Below are 19,781 nucleotides of genomic sequence, written 5' to 3' on the forward strand. Positions count from 1 at the left end.
TCCAATTAAAATTCAATTTCAAATTCAGCAGAAATCCAGTTAGTACTTTTAACCATTATTCAAACAATAGGTTTTCATCGAACAAGTGAAGGACATGATCCTAGTATTAGGTAAAAGCAGACACCACACAGCTTTTGAGAAGAGCTGTAGATTACAGAAGAACTGTATTTATACTAATGATCAATAGCCCTGAAGGTTTAAGTCCACTGGTACCTTTAATCAGGCACTGAAAAGGGGGTTAAAAATGGAAGCTCCATTATGCAGCAACCTGCATATTACAATGGGGGAGTTCATAATTTAGTTCAATGGTGGTAAGTGGCAAAGGCCATTAGCATGACAATAAACGGCCCTTTGGTGAGAGAGCTCTATAATTCACCAGCTATTTAACACAGGCCAGGGGGTTCATTTCTTGAGAGGAAATGCATTATGCAGGACACTTTTGTGAACATCTCCCTGTGATAAAAGGATGCTATAATGAGGATAATTATGAAGAGTTCAGAACTGCACTGCAGCAAAAGACTCATAAAACAAGAGAGTCCAGTCTGACAAGTGAACAAAGTATGACAAGATAGGGAATAAGCTGAAGAGAAAGGGAGAGTGTAGAGGACTGAACAATGAGTAGATCTGCTGTGGTCCTTAATCTTGGCAGCTTTCAAAATGCTCTCATGCAACCTGAAAACAGCAAACTGTAGCTGCTTCAAAGCTGTTCAACAAGCAGATCTTGGAGTGCACTGCTTTAATGAACACTGCCAGTGTCTGGAATATGAAGCAGTGCAGAGACAGCCTGGAATGAAGCTTCGCTCAATTCCATTTTATAGTGGTAACTAAGCTACCACTATGCTGGAGACAAAAACTATCCCCCCACCCATGCATGCATGTAATATGATCCAGAAAACCAATATATTTTTAAAAAAATCTTAATGTAGTTTATTAGCTTTTTCCTATTTTGTTTTTTCCCTCAGCCATTTGGCACTAGGAAAACCCCAACATCAGACATTCCTGAAATTAATTTGCTCCGATATGCCTCCAGAAGATGCTTATTGGGAGCTAGGAGAAACATGAATATGACTCCCATTCTGCAGTCAATCCAATGGCTTCCTAACGGTTAAGGGGCTCAATTCAAGGTATCAGCTATTACAAACTGCCTGAGGAGGTCAGGAGAGCCCCCCCCCCCGCCCCGCTTCTTCGCTTTCCGCAAATGATGCAAAACCAAATTGTTCAAAAAGGCTTTTTACTCAAATGGGAGGGCTGTATCGTAGGGATGGGATCTCAGATGCTTCACTAATGAGTTAGGGACCATAGACTTCATCACTATGTTGCCTTACATATTATCTGTTGCTTTAAATATGTACTCCTATGTACTACCTGTGCTTCATGTTGTCTAATGGCAGTCCTAGAATTGATTACGTTCTGTTTCAGTATTTATTCTACTCTGTATTGGAGTCTTGCTAATGTTGTATCTTTTTAAACTTGTATCTATTTACCCTATGGCATTGTTTATAGAAATGTCCTTGATACTGTATGGAAATGTCCTTGACACTGATTGTACTAATCTCATACTACGTAATCCGCTCTGTGTCTCAGTGAGAAGGGTGGACCATAAATGACATAAATAGATAAATAATAAAAATACAAAGCTCTCCCCTGCCTTGGTCCATCGTATCTACAGGACCGCCTCTCTCCTTATGTTCTATCATGGCAGCTTTGCTCATCTCAACAGGGCCTTCTGCAAGTGCCACCTTGCATATAGGCAAAATCAACGGCTGCCCATACACATGCATTCTCCATGGCTGACTACTTTATGGAACGGCCTACCTGAAGAGCTCAGGAAAGCTCCCATTCTCCTGGCTTTCTGCAAACTATGCAAAACCAAATTATTCAAGAGAGATTTTACTCAGATAAGCTGTCTGTACTGTAAGGAAGTGGTCTCAAAGAGATGCATTAGTAAAGGGGTAGGGACTGTAAACTTTACTAATATGTACTGTCTGTTGCTTAAGTATGATCCTACTGGGTAGTTTCTATGTAGTTTAATATGTCTATCTTAGTATTGTTTATACTCTGTTTCAGCATTTCTTTAACTCAGTACTGAATTTCTTCTGGTTTTATATCTTTGTAAATTTCTATTTCTCTACCCTCTTACATTGTTTATTGAAATGTCTTTGAAATTGACTGTACTGACTCACACTGTGTAATTCACCTTGAATCTCAGAGAGAAAGGTAGACTATAAATAACATAAATAATAAAATAATCATCAAATTCTAGATCCCCTAGATTCAACAAGTGGAAGACCCTTTGTGATTCCTTTCTATGGAAATCAACTATATTGTTGATAGCACAACTGGTATGGGGTCTATGTAGAAGCTGAGCATGTAGCAGCGGCTGTAGTGGAACAGATTAGAGAAACCTTCCCCTGGTGTTTTTCTTCCAAGTAGCTAAAGGGGCAGCCAAGTTAAAGTGGTGCAAAACAGAGAGGCTGTATTCAAACAAAAAAAGCAATCACAGGGCATGTAATCTGGTCCCAGGGCTCAGATAGCCCTAAGAAAACCTTTTAGAGCGAGAGGATGACTTAAATCATGGACAGCATATAGAAGGTGAGGGACATTTGTCATTCCCCACTCATACTGGACAATTTATACAGTCTAGCAAGACATAATAAAATTCATAATGCAGGAACCAGTGCACCTAGTCTATCAGCTGTATATACACCTGTTCCATCATTGTAACTTTCATGCTACACAACGGTAGCCTCTGAGTTCTAGAAGATGGAACATGGGGCTAGGAATCAGCGCTCTCCAGGAATTCCTGGAACAGGTAAATGCAGCGAGCTTGTGGATCTCTGACCGTTTCATAAATTAGATTACTGATGTTCATTTTCATAAGTCAGATTACTGATAATGTCAATATGAATTGTTACTCAAATTAAAGATGTCTGAGTTTATGCTCTCAAAATCCTTATGACAGACAGAACTGCCAGGATCCTATAAGATTTCAGTCCAAGAATGAATTTGGTTTATAGAATTCTGTTTCCTTACTTATTTAATGATTCAGTGGATCATAGGCCAATACTGCATTAAAACAAAAAAGTACATTACTACTCTGGTCCCAAATCTGACCGTTGAACACTAAAGAAGTCCAGTCTAATTACCACGAAGATCTCTGAGTTTGGTCTGTTACAGGCTGAGCTATGATGGATAAAAAGAATTTTTGTCAATGGAAACAGCCTAAACATGTGATCTCAGAAGCTCAGACACAAGGCAAAGGCCAGGTGAAGGTGATAATTAAACAACTTGCTTAATGAGAAGAAAAAATGGCTTTGTCTTGGCTACAGAACTTCATGATTACATACAGCCAAAGACCCAGTAAGTTGCACAGACAGTAAGCCAACAGCCTGCCACACACTTGTGTGGGGTAATAAAGATGGGGCACATAAAAAAGTTCTTTGATGAAAATTATTGCCAAGAAAGGGAATTTTCTTGGAATATATTGGCCAAGCAGACCCTAAAAAGAAACTAACTGGGTAACTGAATGAGCAGGGGGAAAGTTGGCACTTTCCTTAAGAACGGGTGAGGCTGCCTCTGATAAATGAAAAAGCATATTAAAAGGTTAGAATTAGTTTCTTCTCTGAAGTTCTAAAACTCTGTATCATTTCTTTTTACTGTCCACATCTATGATTTTTAATTTCTTTGTCTAAAAGGCATCACATTTTCCCATTGCCCACGTTTTTTATGTCTTTTCTTGATTTAAAGGGTTAATTGTTTAGTTACTTATTTGCTGGGTTGTACGTTGTACTTAGGAAATTATTTCCATTTATTCTGATCAACTAATGAGTCTGTATGTGTTCCTTACTGATCAGAGTTGGCCTGCCGGGACAAATTAGGAAACAGACGTTCACACATTTCCAGCACAAGGGAAAAGATGCACAGAGTATTTACAGTATTCTTCCTGTAGTGCCCCGTTCATCACTCAAGATCCTCTTCTCAAGCCTTGCTCTCTGTGCCCCCACATTCAGAAGTGAGGCAGGTTGCAACCCGTGAGGGCTTGTTTAGTGGTGACACCTAACCTTTATAATGCCCTCCCCCTTGAGGCACATTTGGCACCTACTTTATTGTCTTTCAGGCACCATACTCAGGCTTTTAACTAAGGGATTTGGACTTGCTTCTAACTTAAGGACTGGTTTATAAAATGACTCGTTTGGTCTTGTTGGGAGTCATCTTGAGCAGGTCTCTGGAGAAGCAGTAGATCCATATTCTAAATAAAAAAGCTTCACTATTTATTTATTTCTATTACTGCCTTTTTACCCAAAATGGATACTTAAGGCAGTTCACAAAAAATTAGTAAAATTACATTAAAATGGTCAAAAATTCCAAGTATACTTTAAATGCTCAAGATCAAAATATGAATGAATCCAGGATGATATTCTGAATTGGGAGATTTAAGTTTCGTATCCCACTGTCCCTTTTTTGTCTCACTTCCCTTAAGAGTCCATTCCCATGCAGATGCCTACAACTACCCTGCCTCTCCTTCCTTCCTTCCTTCCTTCTCACCATCCAAGCCCTGCTGACATTCTACAAACCCTTCTGTTACAATTATACTGAAAATTTCTTGACAAAGCTAGTTCTTGTAAGTCATTAGGATTGCATAAAAACTTTCTTGTATCAGAATTCAGTGCTATAATACAGAATTCTTACCCCAATTCAGATAGGTGATTCCCCCCACCCCTAAAAAAAAAGCTGCAAGGAAAACTACATCATCTTTTTGGCTTGCTGGACAAGTCTGGTACCTTCCCCCCACTCAAGGCTCTGTGTCAAATCACACAGAATTTAGCAAGTTTCTCTTCTCCAAATTGTCTTACGATTTACTTCCACCAATGAACAGAGTTCCTACTTCAGCACACAGAAGATCTTCAGAGACTCCTTCTTCATCTAAGAATTCTTCTCCAATTTTTTTCCACCAAGGCCACTGTGTGCGTTTCAACATGGTGTAGTGGCACTGTTTGGCTCTGGCTATCACAGGAACTGATCTACTCACATAGAGATCCAGATCTTTCATTGTAACATCTGCTAGACTTGGAGCACCTGTGACAAAGGGGAAGGGAGGGGAAACCCAAAACACATTCATTTTTCCTTATGGAACAGGCAGTACAATCCTATGATTCTGGCTATAATGGCCATCCCTAAAGTTAATGTGATTGTAGTCTATTATAGTTGGCACACTATGCCTGAACTAGCATGTGAAGGTAGTGACGGGCTGCATGAAGACCAATGAAATGAACCTCAGGCTAAAAATGGCATTACTATTGCCTAATAATTTAACTGGGGAATTGAAGAGTCACAGTCCATGATGGAAGCTGCTGCATGAAGAAGCAAATTCAGAGTTTGGTGACACTATTAGATTCACACTCACAGACTGAGGAAGGGTGAGACCTCAGGCAGAAGGTTCTGGCGTGGCATTATAAGTGGGCGCAATGTCACTTATGTAATTATATTTTGGCCAATGAGGAGTGTTTGGGAAGAGAGGCATTTGCATCTTTTATCACACACTCAAGAGCCATTTCTAGGAACAAAAGACCATATACAGCAATGGTTCAGAAGATAACAGGAAAGCAACTGCCCCCTGCTGCATGTTGAAGATTTCTATTACCTTCTCTAAACCATCCTTGTATAAACGTTCTTAGCACTAAACAGAAAAAACAAACCAGATTACATAAGCTGCACTCTCAACTTCCAGTATTACCATGACCGTTTTGTTTTAATGAGCACCGTGGGAGAGCAGCAAAACCTTCACTCCCTGGGATTGGTTGGAACTCGTGGGACTTCAGATAACAGATGTAAGGCTACATATACTTACGAGAAAGTAAGTCTCATTAAACTCAGTGGGACTTACATCCAAGTACACATGACTAAGATGGAGGTAATAGTCATTACAAACAGAAAAATAAAACCTGAATACAAGTACGAGCAAAACAGCTGCAGTATCAACAGGGTACACAGTTCATAATTCATACTGCCAACGATGATCTCCACAGAAACTTCACAGCTTGGAGGCCTGCTGTCGACCACCATGCATTAGTCAGTTCATTTATCTCAATCAAGATTTGCTGCAGTATAACTAAGATGATAGGACAATCTGAGCAGAGCTAAAGGAAGAGAGGGCCACTTACTCATCAGCTGATCCACATATGCGTGGACTTGGGCTAGCAAAGCCTCTCTGTGCTGCTGAGCCTTCTGATCCATGCTTCTCTTCATCAAGTACTGGCCCAGCTTTTTCTGGGCTTGCTGATGAAGCTCCCTGCTCATTTCTTCTGACATCTCTGAAGCCTGGAGAAAAATGATGGTGCCTGTCACTGTTAGCAGTTATCGGCTTCAAACCTTTGTGGAATGTCTACCACAGAACATTTGCATTCCTTGGGCACTTGCAAATCTAATCACCATTTCTTCCTGTGTTTTTCACCCTTGAGCTCTCAATCCATCACTGAATAAATTTCCTTTCCTAATTAGGATTCAGGAAGGAGCAAATTTGTATTATTACATTAACCATGAAAAAAAAGCCCCCAGCAAGCCTAGTATCTTACATTTTGCAGACTGAAGTTACAGCAAGGTCAGTATATTCATGGTTTCTTCTCAATTTACATCAACAGTAGGAGTTTACATAACATTACACACCAGTCATGTGTAAAGCATGTACGACTCTCATAAAGGCTATGTAAAGACTGTAACTTTTCAAGATAGGAAGAGATATTGTAGAGATCATGATTGTTTCCAGTACATGTCAGTTATCTCCTGCCATGGTTCTCATCAAGCCAGTTCTGGAAGATTAAGGCAGCTTCCAGGAACAGCTGAAAAGAGCCTCCATCGCAACCAGCACTGCTGCAATAGACAGGCATACAACTCTCACAGACACCTGCTGGACAGTGCTTGTGACAACATCACTGCGCCCAGCAATGCACACACACTCAATGCCTGGAATAGTTTACAAAGCTTTTCTTGAAATAATAGTATCCAAAAGGATGCCCTCATATCCACAAGAGCACTCTAAAAATGTTAATAAGAAAAAAAGGTACAAAAGCACTCAGAAATATCCTAAAGTGTCAAGAACATTTTCTTCTTTATTCTTTTAGTTTACCTTGGAAGAGAACTACACCAGAAATCTATCTACTGGGTTTCAATATTTCATTACCTTGAATAGGACTAAAAATTATTACAATTAGCACAGGAATTAATAGACTCCTCCCCTTTCTGTACTGGTGGCACAGTTTTCAAACTTGCTGCTCAGTCAGGATTAGACATGGGCACGAACAGCATTACGAACGAAAAAAACCCACGAACAGCCCATTCTTCCGTTCACGAACAAGCTGTTCGTGAGGCTCCATTCTAAACGAACAAGTGGTTGTTGCAAGCTTTGTTTGTTGCCTTCGTCAGCCGTTTGTCAAGCCAGACACTCTGGGGCCTTTCAATCAATTCCTCTGGCAACGGCAGGGACTGAACTCAGTCTGAACTCCTGGCTTTCCTTTTGGCTTTAACCCTTCAAAGTACTTCCAGCAGAGTCTCGTTTTTGCCACTGTGAAGAGAAAATGACAACAAAGGGGGGGACCCATGCATCATGCCTTTTCCGGGGTGTAATCTCTCTGAAACTTGGGGGGTCTTCAGAGGACAGTGAGGACTATGTGTATGTGTATTGGACATTGGGAAGGTCAGTTTGTAACCCCTCAAAGTAGCTGTCTTCCAACAGGCAGTCCTGTTTTTGCCACTGTGAAGAGAAAATGACAGCAAAGGGGGGGACCCATGGATCATGCCTTTCCCGGGGTGCAATCTCTCTGAAACTTGGGGGGTCTTTGAAGGACTATGTCCCCTGCAAATTTGGTAGGTATTAGACATTGGGAAGGTCAGTTTGTGGGGTGTTTAAAGGACCCTGCCCCTTGCACGGGGCAGGAAAGGGCCCTTTAAACTATCAGCTGGCAGGTGGCAGGGGGGAATCCCCCATGCCACCTGCCAGCTGATAGTTTAAAGGGATCTTTAAAGGGCCATGAACAACGAACAACAAACATGTTTGTGAATAGGGTCATGTTTGTTACTGTTCGTTGTTCATGGATGGGAACAAACAATGAACAGCTTGTTCGGGGGGAGGGGGGTGTCCGTTCATGCCCATGTCTAGTCAGGATTACTGCCATATTAATTCCAGAGGAGTTAGCCATGTTATTCTGCAGTAGCAAAATAGCAAAACGTCCAGTAACACCTTTAAGACTAACCAACTAAAGTAGCACTTTTAAGACTAACCAACTTTATTGTAGCTTAAGCTTTCAAGAGCCACAGCATTCTTCGCCAGATGCATCTAATGAAGAGAGCTGTAGCTCTTGAAAGCTTATGCTACAATAAAGTTGGTTAGTCTTAAAGGTGCTACTGGACTCTTTGCTATTTTGCCATATTAGCGTTAAGGACCAAGGGATGCTCATTGACCTATAGTATTGAATTTCAACCTTCCCCCTTACATTTACTTAAGCATTTCTACCAGGGACTCAAAGCAGCTTGCAAAAAAACACAAAAATACAATTTAAAGAAACAAAAATACAACACAACAAAATATCCTAGCCTGGTCCTGGTCACACTGGCTTGGCTCATTCAGAGCCACAGGCTGTGAACGAAAGGCTAAGAATCCTTTGGCTGTTTTCCTCCCTTGCACCAAACAGCTTGCCATACCCAGGCTTAAAAATCTGTAACAAAGGAGGGAAGAGAAGCTCAGCCCAGATCTCACTCGACAGGCAAGATGTTCTTTAGACTCCCTCCTCTGAAGCTCAAGAAAGGCACCAATAAAGAAGGACAAAGTCTCCTAAATGGCAGATTGACCAATCTTTCCTCTACAACATTAAGTCATAGGAAAGTGTTGACTGCAGCAGCCTAGGCTGCTTTTGTCCCAGATTTCACCTGGGACAAAAGCAGATTTCAGATACAAACCCCTAAGGGACCATGCAAACTGAGCCTTATCTTCTAGAGTCCTTTGAAATATACAGTGAAATATACAGTGACGCACAAATATACAGTGACGCACAAATCAATGGGAACAAAGAGGACCCCAGACAGGAAGTTTGATGATGTACCGGGTGTAGTTTGATGTAGTCCTTTACTTTTTTATCCAACAATAACCTTTGTTCATCTGAGAGGGCCTTAGGTGGTTTGCAAAGAGAATAGGTTTTTCTCTTCCTTCGCTTTTCCAAGAATTTAAGCACCTGTTGAAACAAAAGGATTGCATAAGTCTGTTCCCCTGTCAGTTTATAGAAATTGCATTGTTACAATGGGATGGTTTCTTAAAAGGCTTTTTGGCAAACTTGGAACATCATTATGAAAGGAAAATGTCATAGAAGCTTATCCAAGAATGAACAACTGGATCCTCTGGACCACTGGGCCTCATTTAAATCATAACATTCTTACAGCTCTTTCTCCATGTACTTCCCCTACAGCAACTGCCACAGTTTGATTCTTGGTTCAGTGCTCTGTGCATGAAAATGCCTTAGTTTTTACAAGGAAATTATCATAAAAGAGTGAAATGGGCTTGTTGCTGAGTACTGAACACAAAGCACGGGCTTTACATTCTATTCTTCTCTGCATCCTTGGGATCTTCCCAATGGTCTTCAGGCTCAACAGAAAGTCCATGGGGCAGAGAGAATGCCCCCAAAACCACCCCACTGGAGCTTTTTAAGGTGGGCAATACAGGACTGCTTGGCACAGGGCAGAGAGGACAGTGCAGCAGAAGATTAATTCCTTTGCTGTGTACCCTGCAGTGCAGCTAAGTGGGTTACCTCTTGTTCTACCATGTCTGGCTTATGCTTTACTGAAGCCCTTCTGAGAAGGGAAAGGTTATGCATGTGACATACTACTGTATCACTTCCAGTTCCCACTGACTTGTCTTTTACACAATTCTGCATGTGGCTGACCTGGCCACCTGGATCCATACTATGGTAACATCAGAACTTGACTATTGTAATGCACTATACATAGGTCTCCCATCCAAATTAATTTGGAGACTCCAATTGGTGTAAACCGCTGTAGCTTGATTGTTATCAGGAGCGAGCAGAAGCATGAACATCACCCCCATTCTGCAGTCACTCCAATGGCTACCTATCAGCGATCATGCTCAGTTCAAGGTATTGGTTATCACATACAAAGCTCTTCACAGCCTACAGGACCGCCTCCCTCTCTATGTTCCTCCACGGCAGCTTTGCTCATCTGAACAGGGTCTCCTACAGGTGCTACCCTGCACATGGGTGAAATCAACAGCAGCTTGTACACGGGCTCTCTCTGTGGTGGCCCCTACCCTGTGGAACAGCCTGCTTGAGGAGGTCAGGAGAGTCTCCACTCTCCTAGCTTTCCACAAATGATGCAAAACCAAATTATTCAAAAAGTCTTTTGTACTGTAGGGGGGGGGCTCTCAGATGCTTCACAAATGAGATAAGGACCACAGATATCACCACTATGTTGCCTTATGTACTACCTGTTGTCTTAAATATGTGCTCCTATGAGCTACTTGTGCTTCATGTGGTCTAATGTCGGCCTTAGAATTGCTTATGTTCTGTTTCAACATTTCTTCAACTCTGTATGGATTCTTACTAATGCTATGTCTTTGTAAATTGTGTTTATTTACCCTATAGCATTGTTTATGGAAACGTCTTTGAAACTGACTGTACTAATCTCACCGTGTACACCTTGAGTCTCAGTGAGATAGGCGGACTATAAATGACATTAAAAAAAAATACAAGTAGATACAGTGCATCATGTCCCATGCTGCTCCCTGGCAGCATACTTACCGCTTTCTGAATGATGAAAGCAGCCTTGTGTTGCTTAAGAGATTGTTTTTGCTGAAGAAAATGTCTCCGTGCCCTGAATGCTCTCCAATGTCTTTGAATAGTTAGAGCTGATTTGTCTTCCATTTCATGCATATGCTTATCTATCTGACCTAGGAAATAAATGATATAGATCTAGATTAAGGAAGTTTGTAATCATATCAACAGGATGTCTTTGGAGGTTCATTAGTGCCCTGGGATACAAGAGATACCAGGTGTTGCATGAAATAGCTGATCTAAAACAAAAGGCGGCAGACTCCTGTCTGACTGGTCACCAACTACTACCTTTACATGCATTGTCTCTCTCTGGGGGATTGTGGAGGGAAGAGGACACATCCATAATAAATTCCTGGCCATTTAACAAGGCGCAATTTAGTGCACCAAAGGCACAGAATTATTTTTAATTATACTGATGTTTTAGGTGAACAAACGACAATACTAAAAGGGTTTTTTTTGGGGGGGGGAGTTGAAAAAGCTCCGTTGTGCTGATTCTGAACATCTGCTCTAATTCCATAACACCTGAGTACCTGGATGGACAATTTCCAGTAGAGTAAGCTGGCGTTCATGAAATATCCTCATGGCTCTCTGCCTCTGAAGCTTCAACTGCTGATGGAGGCTCTCCTCTTCCTTTAACTTTCTTAAATGCTTCATCTCCTGTTCTCGTTTAGCTCTACAGTAAAGTTTTAGTGATTAGTAGAGGCTTCAAGTTCCCCAGACCGCATTTAAAACTGTTTTCAGTTTGGGCTACTCTTCTGTTGAATGGCCTAATTCAACAACATGGCAGAAATCCAGGAGTCTCTCCATGATACTGGCCTAGTTTCTGTAGACTCAGAAGCCAGTGGTTAAGAGCATGGGACTCTAATCTGGAGAACCGGGTTTGATTCCCCACTCCTCCACTTGAAGTCAGCTGGGTGACCTTGGGTCAGTCACTGCTTCTAGGAGCTCTCTCTGCCCCACCCACCTCACAGGGTGATTGCTGTTGTGGGGATAATAATGACATACTTTGTAGACCACTCTGAGTGGGTGTTAAGTTGTCCTGAAGGGTGATATATAAATTGAACGTTATCATTATTACGATGTTATAGCCAATCCATGACAATTGCTAAATAGAAGCCTGAGCCATGTCTTTTAGTGAGAATATCAGAACACTGCTGCTGGATCAGATCAATGGTCCATCTTCTAAATGGCTCGACACCTCGTGGAAGCCCACAAGCATGCTATAAAAGGAACACCCCTCACCAGCATCTTGTTCAGTGATATATAACTCTGAATACATGGAGATTTAATTTAGTCATCACATCTAGAAGACATTGGTAAACCAATCTTCCATGGATCTGTCTTGCCAATGACTGTTTCTCCCTGTATTGCAGGGAAGCCTTCTTTATTTCTATAGCAACTCTGAGGACAACTCTGAGACAAGCTGTTTAGAAACTAATAAGGGATACATTTTACTAGACCAGCTTTCATTGGCAAGTATGTAAGCAATTTCTAGTCTACAAATTAGAGAGTGCACCAACTTTTAGAAGTTTAGAAGTTTGGATAGCTTTGCAATTCAGAAATGGTGTCAACATAGTTAAGGGGCCACCCCTTTAAGGCTACATATGTTTTAAAAGGCTACAATCTTACGCACATTAACTTGAGAGTAATTAGTGGACTTTCTTTAGGATCAAACTTGTGTATGATCATTCTCTAGGAAAAAATAATTTAGCTCTTGTTGCTAAGCTGAGCTGTATGACATTTTTGGAGACTATGCCTATATCCACAGCTGCTCTTGTAACAATTATGTCACTTGTATTTCTTTCTAATGGAAACAACCTAAGGAAAAAGGTTGTTCAAGGAAAAGCATAATACTATCTCTGCTTGGCTGTAGTAGTTGTAGAATTATATTTAATGTACTTAGATTTTAGCACAATAGAATTCATAATGAAAGATTTAAATAGACTTTCATAATTAAATAGACTTTCATAATTAGATAATTTCTTTTATAGAATTTTTAAAAATGCCATTTATATTAAACATGGATGCAAGATACTCTCCTACAAACAGCTTAGTCTTAAACCATCATGGGTTTTCTGTACTAAATGAAGTGAACCAAAGCCTTAATAGAGATGTTATTTTGTAGCAGGGCCAGCAATGAATTTAGGGAGACAACATGCTTCATGGCAAAGTTTGTGTTCGTAAGAAGAAAGGAATCCATGCAGGTCCAAAGGGAAAGATTGAGATGTGTGCTCAGAAGCAATTTCTGTGCATGAATTCTATGGCTAGGTCAGCTTCTGCATACATCCACCAGACATATATACACATTCAAAGGTACAACCATGAAATGCCTCATCATTCCCTGTACTCTTTATAGATGAGAAGGCCTAATGCAGATGAGATTGAGACCTCAGCTGTCTCAGCCTGCATATGCATTGTTATGCACAACTAGAGTGAGCAGCCTACAGCACAGTATTGGACTTGGGAGACCAGGATTCAAACTGCTGCTTCAGCCATGTTACTCAACAAGCAGGCCTGTTCGTTCTCTTTTAACTTAGCCAACTTGTCAAAGTTATTGGGAGAAAAAAGTGGGCTCAGTTCATCCATGTAAACTGCCCTGAGTTCTTTGGCTGGGAGGGAGAAGTGGGATATAAATGTGAATGAACAATATGTAGATGAGGGGCAGCAAAGCTTGTAATTTTAAAAGAATTAAGATGGTTAACTGTCACACTGGTTAGGAAACCACATGTGAGAAGTCTGCCCTCTACTGTATTTTTCAAGGAAGTGTCTGTTGAGACATCCTTGTCTTTTCACACGTTTTATTATCAGCAGAGACACTAAAATACCATGCTAAAAACACTTTCATAATTTTGCAACCAAACATCTGATTTGGTACACAAAATCAGAAGAATGGCACAATTTATCTTCAAAGCAATTTTTCTTTTGCAAAGCTCTAGATTTGCTGGCAAATACAATTTGGTGAAACAGAAGGAATACAACACATTGGTAACTGAGAGAATAATCTTGTAGGAAAGAATATAATCTGGTAAACAGAGACAGTTCTGCATTGACTGAATCAGTCCCTGTACCTGATACAGACAGAGATGCTCCACAGATTTTCATTTGTTACTGGAAGAAATGCAGAAAATGATTCAGCCATAGCTAGCACTCCAATTATTTGCTACTTCCCAAATCCTCAAAGCAATCTTACGCTAGAGAATACCATGGAGGGACTCCCCCATCCTGTTGAAAAGCTTTATGAACACATTTCACTGCTTATAGTAAATAAGAAATCTAGATAAGAATTCTTCTTATGCTATTCTCTATGATGTTGCTGTAAATCAGTCTCAACACTTCCCAAGATATGTTCATAGTAAAGGTCCCATGTAAATTTCTAACAAAACTGAGCAGTGCTTTTTTACCTGAAATTCTTTTGCAAGGTAGTTACAGCTTTTGGAAGCTGCTTTAATCTTTTTCGGGTTTGAAATCCTCTCCATGCAGCCTGGATTAAACAAGCTGCCTGGTGTAACCTCTGAAATCAACAAACCAGATGATTATGCTCTTTTCCCTTGGGCAGACAATGTTAACTCAGATTTAAGACCTCCCCTAACCTCATCATTTGAATTATTCCTTACAAAAAAAGTTTCAAAATTTATTTTTGAGAGCTCTTCCCACATGAATCCAAAATGATCTGTCTGTTTATGGTAATAACAGAGCTCAGCTGTCTATGTTCCAAACAGAACCAGTAACTGCTGCGCTAATGCCGCAGTGTGAGCTCTTTTAAAAATGTGTGCTTGCTTTTCTGCACTTCAGTGCACATATCTTGCTTTTTAAGGGTGATAGGTGCAATTCAAGATTCTCCTTGTACCTTTCTATCTGCAGCTGATTAGCAAGGAAGAGGAAACTCCCTTCCCTTGTCTTCTGTGCGGTAAATGCAAGTCTTGCCGTCCTAATTCCCCTAGGTATAGGGAGGTATGAGGGGGGAGAATGAAAGGACCGGGGGGGAAAACAGGATGGATGCGTCACACAACTGTTCTTTCTCCTGATTCAGCAGTCACACTGAAAGGCATAAGACTAAGGCGAATGCCGATGTAGCACTGAAGGGGGACTCATCCTGACCCTCCACAGAAGCAATTAGTGTACGCACTCTATCAGTCTCACATTCATTAATTTTTGCCACATATATGGAACATAAAAACAGGTAATACAAAACAAAGTAAAATACTGATCATGTAAACATAACAAACGGCAATACTTTGGACACCCAGAATATATTCACTGCCTTTTCATAGTAGCATACATTTCTAATATCACAGGGCAGAGTGAACATGTTATGGCTGGCTGTAGATAACTGAAACTGGGTGAGTATCATATTTTGCTCCTTTGAGATGCATTTTCTTTGTTAACCGAGTGACTGGAATTATAATATATAGTGGACAAATGATGGCTGAAAGCTCTGAAAGACACAATAATGCACTGAACAGATCCAGCACAAGCTCTTTCCACCCAATACTAAACTCTCCACAACACTTTTGGCATACCTGTGTCTTGTCAGCCTTGTCGTTTTCCAAGCACAGCAGATCCAAAAGTTGATTGAGTGTTCTGTCAAATCCTTTGCCAGCCCACTGCTTGCTTAGAAGAGTTTCTAGTCCTTAATAGGTGAGAGACCGCAAGATAAATATGCTACCTTGTAAGAAGCAATGTAAACTGATTCATCTGACAACCTGCAAGGTTGGACAATCATCTTTGAATTTCCTCACATGAAAATATCAACAAGGAGCCATGCATGCCAAGGAGCTGAAGGGCTGAAACATGTGAGGGTCACCTCACACATTATGGGGTGGCAGATCCAAGTGTGTCATTGTGATGCTGCAGCCTGTTATAGAAAACCAACAGAGGCACTTGTGAGTGTGAACGCAAAACCAAAAGGACCAAAGTTTACCCTGAGCTCCAAGCACTCTCACTACAATTTAGAAGTAATCTATTTTGTAATTAATAAAGTGCTATGTGCCAATGATATTACACGCAATCTAACTTCTTCAGACTTATAACATAAGAGGTGCACTCCACTTAACAAGTACATCATTAATCCTGTATTAACACTGTCACAGAAATCCTGAAGCTGAGTACAATGAATAAGAATCTAGGGCTGATACTCATATCCATACAAAATGTGCAAACATGCTGCTACTCCCGATAATAATATAAATGGAGGAAAGATAAATAAAGTCCGAAAAAGATCGTTCTTTTTTTAAGGAGTCCAATCCAAAGTGCTCACGTGCGTGAATGGTAAGTTGTCTCAGGTAGTGTTTGAAATTTAAAGACTGTCTTGTATGGTGTTCCTTTCTGAAAAAGAACGGTCTTTTTCTGACTTTATTTATATTACATGACTCCTAAAATTTAGTGAGAGTGCTTGGAGCTTGGGGTGGACTTCAGTCCTTTAGGTTTTGCAGCCAGTTATAGGGCTTTGGCACAGAAACCAGCAGAATGCATGCCCTCCTGTTCAGGTGTTTGGAGGCAGAAGTAGGTATTAGGGGATGTCCCTTGGACTGGGTTAAATTGTTCCTCATGAATGGACTCAAAGGGTTGCTGGGGGGACCAGCTATCTTTAGTGTAGGAATTATCTTGTGGAATTCCACAGGATGCACTTATCCCTCAAGTTATTCAACCTCTCTGTAAAGCCTTTAGGTGAAATCAGCTATGGAATTGGATGTCATCAATACATAGATGATACCCAACTCTGTATCTCACTATACAAATTCCCACATGATAAAGGAGAGACCAGAGTCATTGCCTGACAAGTATGATCAAATGACTGAAAAGAAACAAGTTGAAATTGAGCCTAGACAAGATGGATGTCATGCTGATCGGAAAAGCAGAGATACTGAAGGACACTTTCAATGGGGTTCATTTGACCCTGGCTGACTCGGTTTAGGAACCTGGGGATTCTAATGGATCTAGCATTGCTGCTAGAAAAGTAAGTAAATGCAGTGGCAAAAAAGGACCACTCCAACTCAGACTAGGCTGGAAGATGGACCCCTACCTTGACACAGCCAATCTGGCCACCTGAATTCATGTCACTGTATCAAGACTGGACTACTGTAATGTACTCTACATATGTCTCCCCTCAAAGTGAGACTCTAGTTAGTGCAGAATGCCACAGCTCATTTATTATCAGGAGGTAAGGGGACTTTGTATATTATTCCTATTTGGCAGCCACTCCACTGGCTACCCATCACTTACCAGCTCAGTTAAAGGTATTGGCTATCACATACAAAGCCCTTCGTGGCCTTGGCCCCTCATATCTGCAGGAATGCCTCTCTTCCTATGCTCTGCAGATACCATCCTGCAAACGGACAAAATCAACAGATGCCCACACACGCACATTCTCTGTGATGGTCCCCACCTAATGAAATGGCCTGCCTGAAGAGGTCAAGAAAGCCCCACTCTCTTGATTTTCCATTAACTATGCAAAACTGAATTATTCAGGAAGGGTTTTTTTTTAACTAAAGTAATAATGCTATGCTGTGCCCAGAGATCCTTTGATAAAGAGACTGTAGAAACTACTTATAGGTAGTTTCTGTCTGTTGATGTAGTCATGCTACTTATAGGTAGTTTCTGTATTGTTAAATATGTCATGTTTAATTACTAATGTTTTGTTTCAGAAATGTTTCATCTCTGTATTCGTATTTATGCTTGTTTTTAAATATCTGCAACCCATACCCTATTGTTTTTGTTCACTGAATGTCCTAGCCACTGACCATATTGACTTGCACTGTGTTTCAGTGAGAGAGGTGGACTACAAATAAATAAATACTTAGTCCAATCAAACAACCTCAGTGACAAACCTTTGTAGCGGGTGGTCAATGTAGTCACAAGTTTAGGATCAGATTCTGCAACTGACAGCAACAGTTTTATAGCTGTGCTTCCTACTACAGGATTGATGGTAGATGAAAGCTTATAAACAAGCTCATCTAGAATGCAGTGTAGGGTCTTTTCAGCCACCTGAAGTAACACATCTCTAACGGAAGAAAAGACATGCAAGATATTTTAGCCAACTCATGGGCAAGAGGGAGCAGGAAAAGATAGATAGATAAGGGATTCAGTGGTATGCTAGCCAGCACATATTTTTCTCAAAGTACTAGTTCCTTTGAAATCTGATTCTAATTCTGCACTTTAGCAATTTCAAGATGGCCGTAGAAGTTTCTCTTAGTAATGCTGACATAGCATCTGGAAAATCAAGGGATACACACACAGATTTGTTTGTGCTGACTTGATATCCCTATAGTTGTATTGGCTTTCATGACACCAAGCTAATGAAGGGATCGCCAGTAGTTTAAAAGATTATAGTTACTCTGCACACAGCTCTTAAAGAAAGCTGCTTTAAAATTATTTTATTCAAATATTTAAAAAAAACAATAATCCTCACACAATAGAAATATATGACAACAATAGTGAGAAATCTGTATATAAGAATCCATAAAAGGTTTTCAAAATCTAAAATAAGCCCATCTGCAGTTGTCTATATGCAATACATTTGAATGCAGATAAAGCTGTAAGGTCCTCCATCCACTGAATTATGGGAGGTAGGCATTTGTCTCTCCAATGTTGTAATATAAGCCTTTTAGCTACAGTAAGGGCATGGAGAATCCATTTTTGTTGTACAAAGAAAGCTGCTTTTGACATTACAAACTACAAGACCTTACACTTCAGTCTAGAAGCTCTCTCCACCTCCTTGTATTTTAAAATAAGCGCAAAAGCAAGTTTCAAAAACAACTGCATTCCACATACAGACTATTTGCAGTGCGAATAATGTAAGTACTATGCCTTGACAGCTAAAGAAACAAAAACTACACAACAAAAGGCATATCCCCAAGGAAGAGGAGAGGATTTAATAATTGACAACAAACAAATGCACAACAAAATAATTAGAAAGACCCTAAACACTTATGTCTCTGCATTTGCTGTTATCAATTCTGCTTCTTTGCAGTGCAGAAAGTGCTATCATTTGTCATATATCCAGTTTTAAAACTATGTTTAGGAAAGCCCCTGTGATTCTACAGGGGCATTTCCTGTGCTTTTACTTCTTTTTGGCCTCAGCACAATCCCTTGTTCAGATACATAAAGTCACAGTTGAAATGAGTTAACAGGCTGTTACCTTGGAGAAGCAATTAGTTGCCTTTGAAGACAACGTCTAAGCTAAGAATAAGAGAAGTGTTTAAAGTAAGAAGTAATTTAACTGCAGCATACTTGTTAATCCGTAAAATATTTTGAAACACAGACATCATTCTAGTTGAAGTCTCAACATCATCCGTCGTTAGCAATTGCAGGAAATGTACATTCTGAAGCACTAGAGTGAACATAAGAAATAGAATTCAAAGAGCAATAACAACAAAAAGGCAAATCACAAAGAGAGGCCAGGATTTTCTCAGGAACCATTACACATTACATGCCAATATGATGAACTTTTAGTGCTTTCTTTTCTTACCTTTGTCCGCTAGTTGAATATGTTCCCCACAAAGCCAGCAGATGGCATCCATTACTGTTCTGAAGCAGTGCAAAAATTCCCTTCTGTCTTCATCCTTTCATTAAAAAGCCAAAAAAACTATAATTACAGTTCTTGAAACATATTTTGGGAGCAGTTCTGCCCTCAAGCTATGCCTTTTGAACAAGGTAGGTTTGCTTAAAAGACATGCATGAAAGTGGACACACAAAGTGGGCAAAATTGGGGTCATGGATGGGGAAGAGTAGAAATTACTCGGAATCTTATGCTGAGTCAGTTCTGTTCATTAACTGGTGTAACATTACTGCTGCAAAAGAGTTGGTGTGTGTTAACACCCGCCCACTGAAGTCAATGGAAAATCCCAAATGATTCAACCTCCCACTTCAGCATCGGTAACTATAGTAGTGAATATGATTTCAACTAACTCTGCAAGTAATCACAGTACATTATGAGGGGTTTAAGGACAAAGG

General features: G+C 40.4%; 1 protein-coding gene across 1 annotated transcript in view; it reads right to left on the reverse strand.

The window, feature by feature from the left end:
• Window positions 1–4,254: 4,254 nt before the first annotated feature.
• IQCB1 (IQ motif containing B1) overlaps window positions 4,255–19,781 on the reverse strand; it is a 28,967-nt gene continuing 13,440 nt past the window's right edge. The window contains exons 5-14 of the mRNA XM_054970855.1: window positions 19,297–19,390; window positions 19,059–19,158; window positions 17,657–17,829; window positions 15,350–15,459; window positions 14,231–14,340; window positions 11,360–11,502; window positions 10,797–10,945; window positions 9,093–9,221; window positions 6,162–6,318; window positions 4,255–5,076 (exon numbers count right to left, since the gene is read on the reverse strand). Of these exons, the coding sequence (XP_054826830.1) occupies window positions 4,850–5,076; window positions 6,162–6,318; window positions 9,093–9,221; window positions 10,797–10,945; window positions 11,360–11,502; window positions 14,231–14,340; window positions 15,350–15,459; window positions 17,657–17,829; window positions 19,059–19,158; window positions 19,297–19,390 (1,392 nt within the window). The 3' untranslated portion in view covers window positions 4,255–4,849. The remainder of the gene's footprint in view (window positions 5,077–6,161; window positions 6,319–9,092; window positions 9,222–10,796; window positions 10,946–11,359; window positions 11,503–14,230; window positions 14,341–15,349; window positions 15,460–17,656; window positions 17,830–19,058; window positions 19,159–19,296; window positions 19,391–19,781) is intronic.

Source organism: Eublepharis macularius, chromosome 2 (genome assembly GCF_028583425.1).
Source record: "Eublepharis macularius isolate TG4126 chromosome 2, MPM_Emac_v1.0, whole genome shotgun sequence".
Taxonomy (NCBI): domain Eukaryota; kingdom Metazoa; phylum Chordata; class Lepidosauria; order Squamata; family Eublepharidae; genus Eublepharis; species Eublepharis macularius.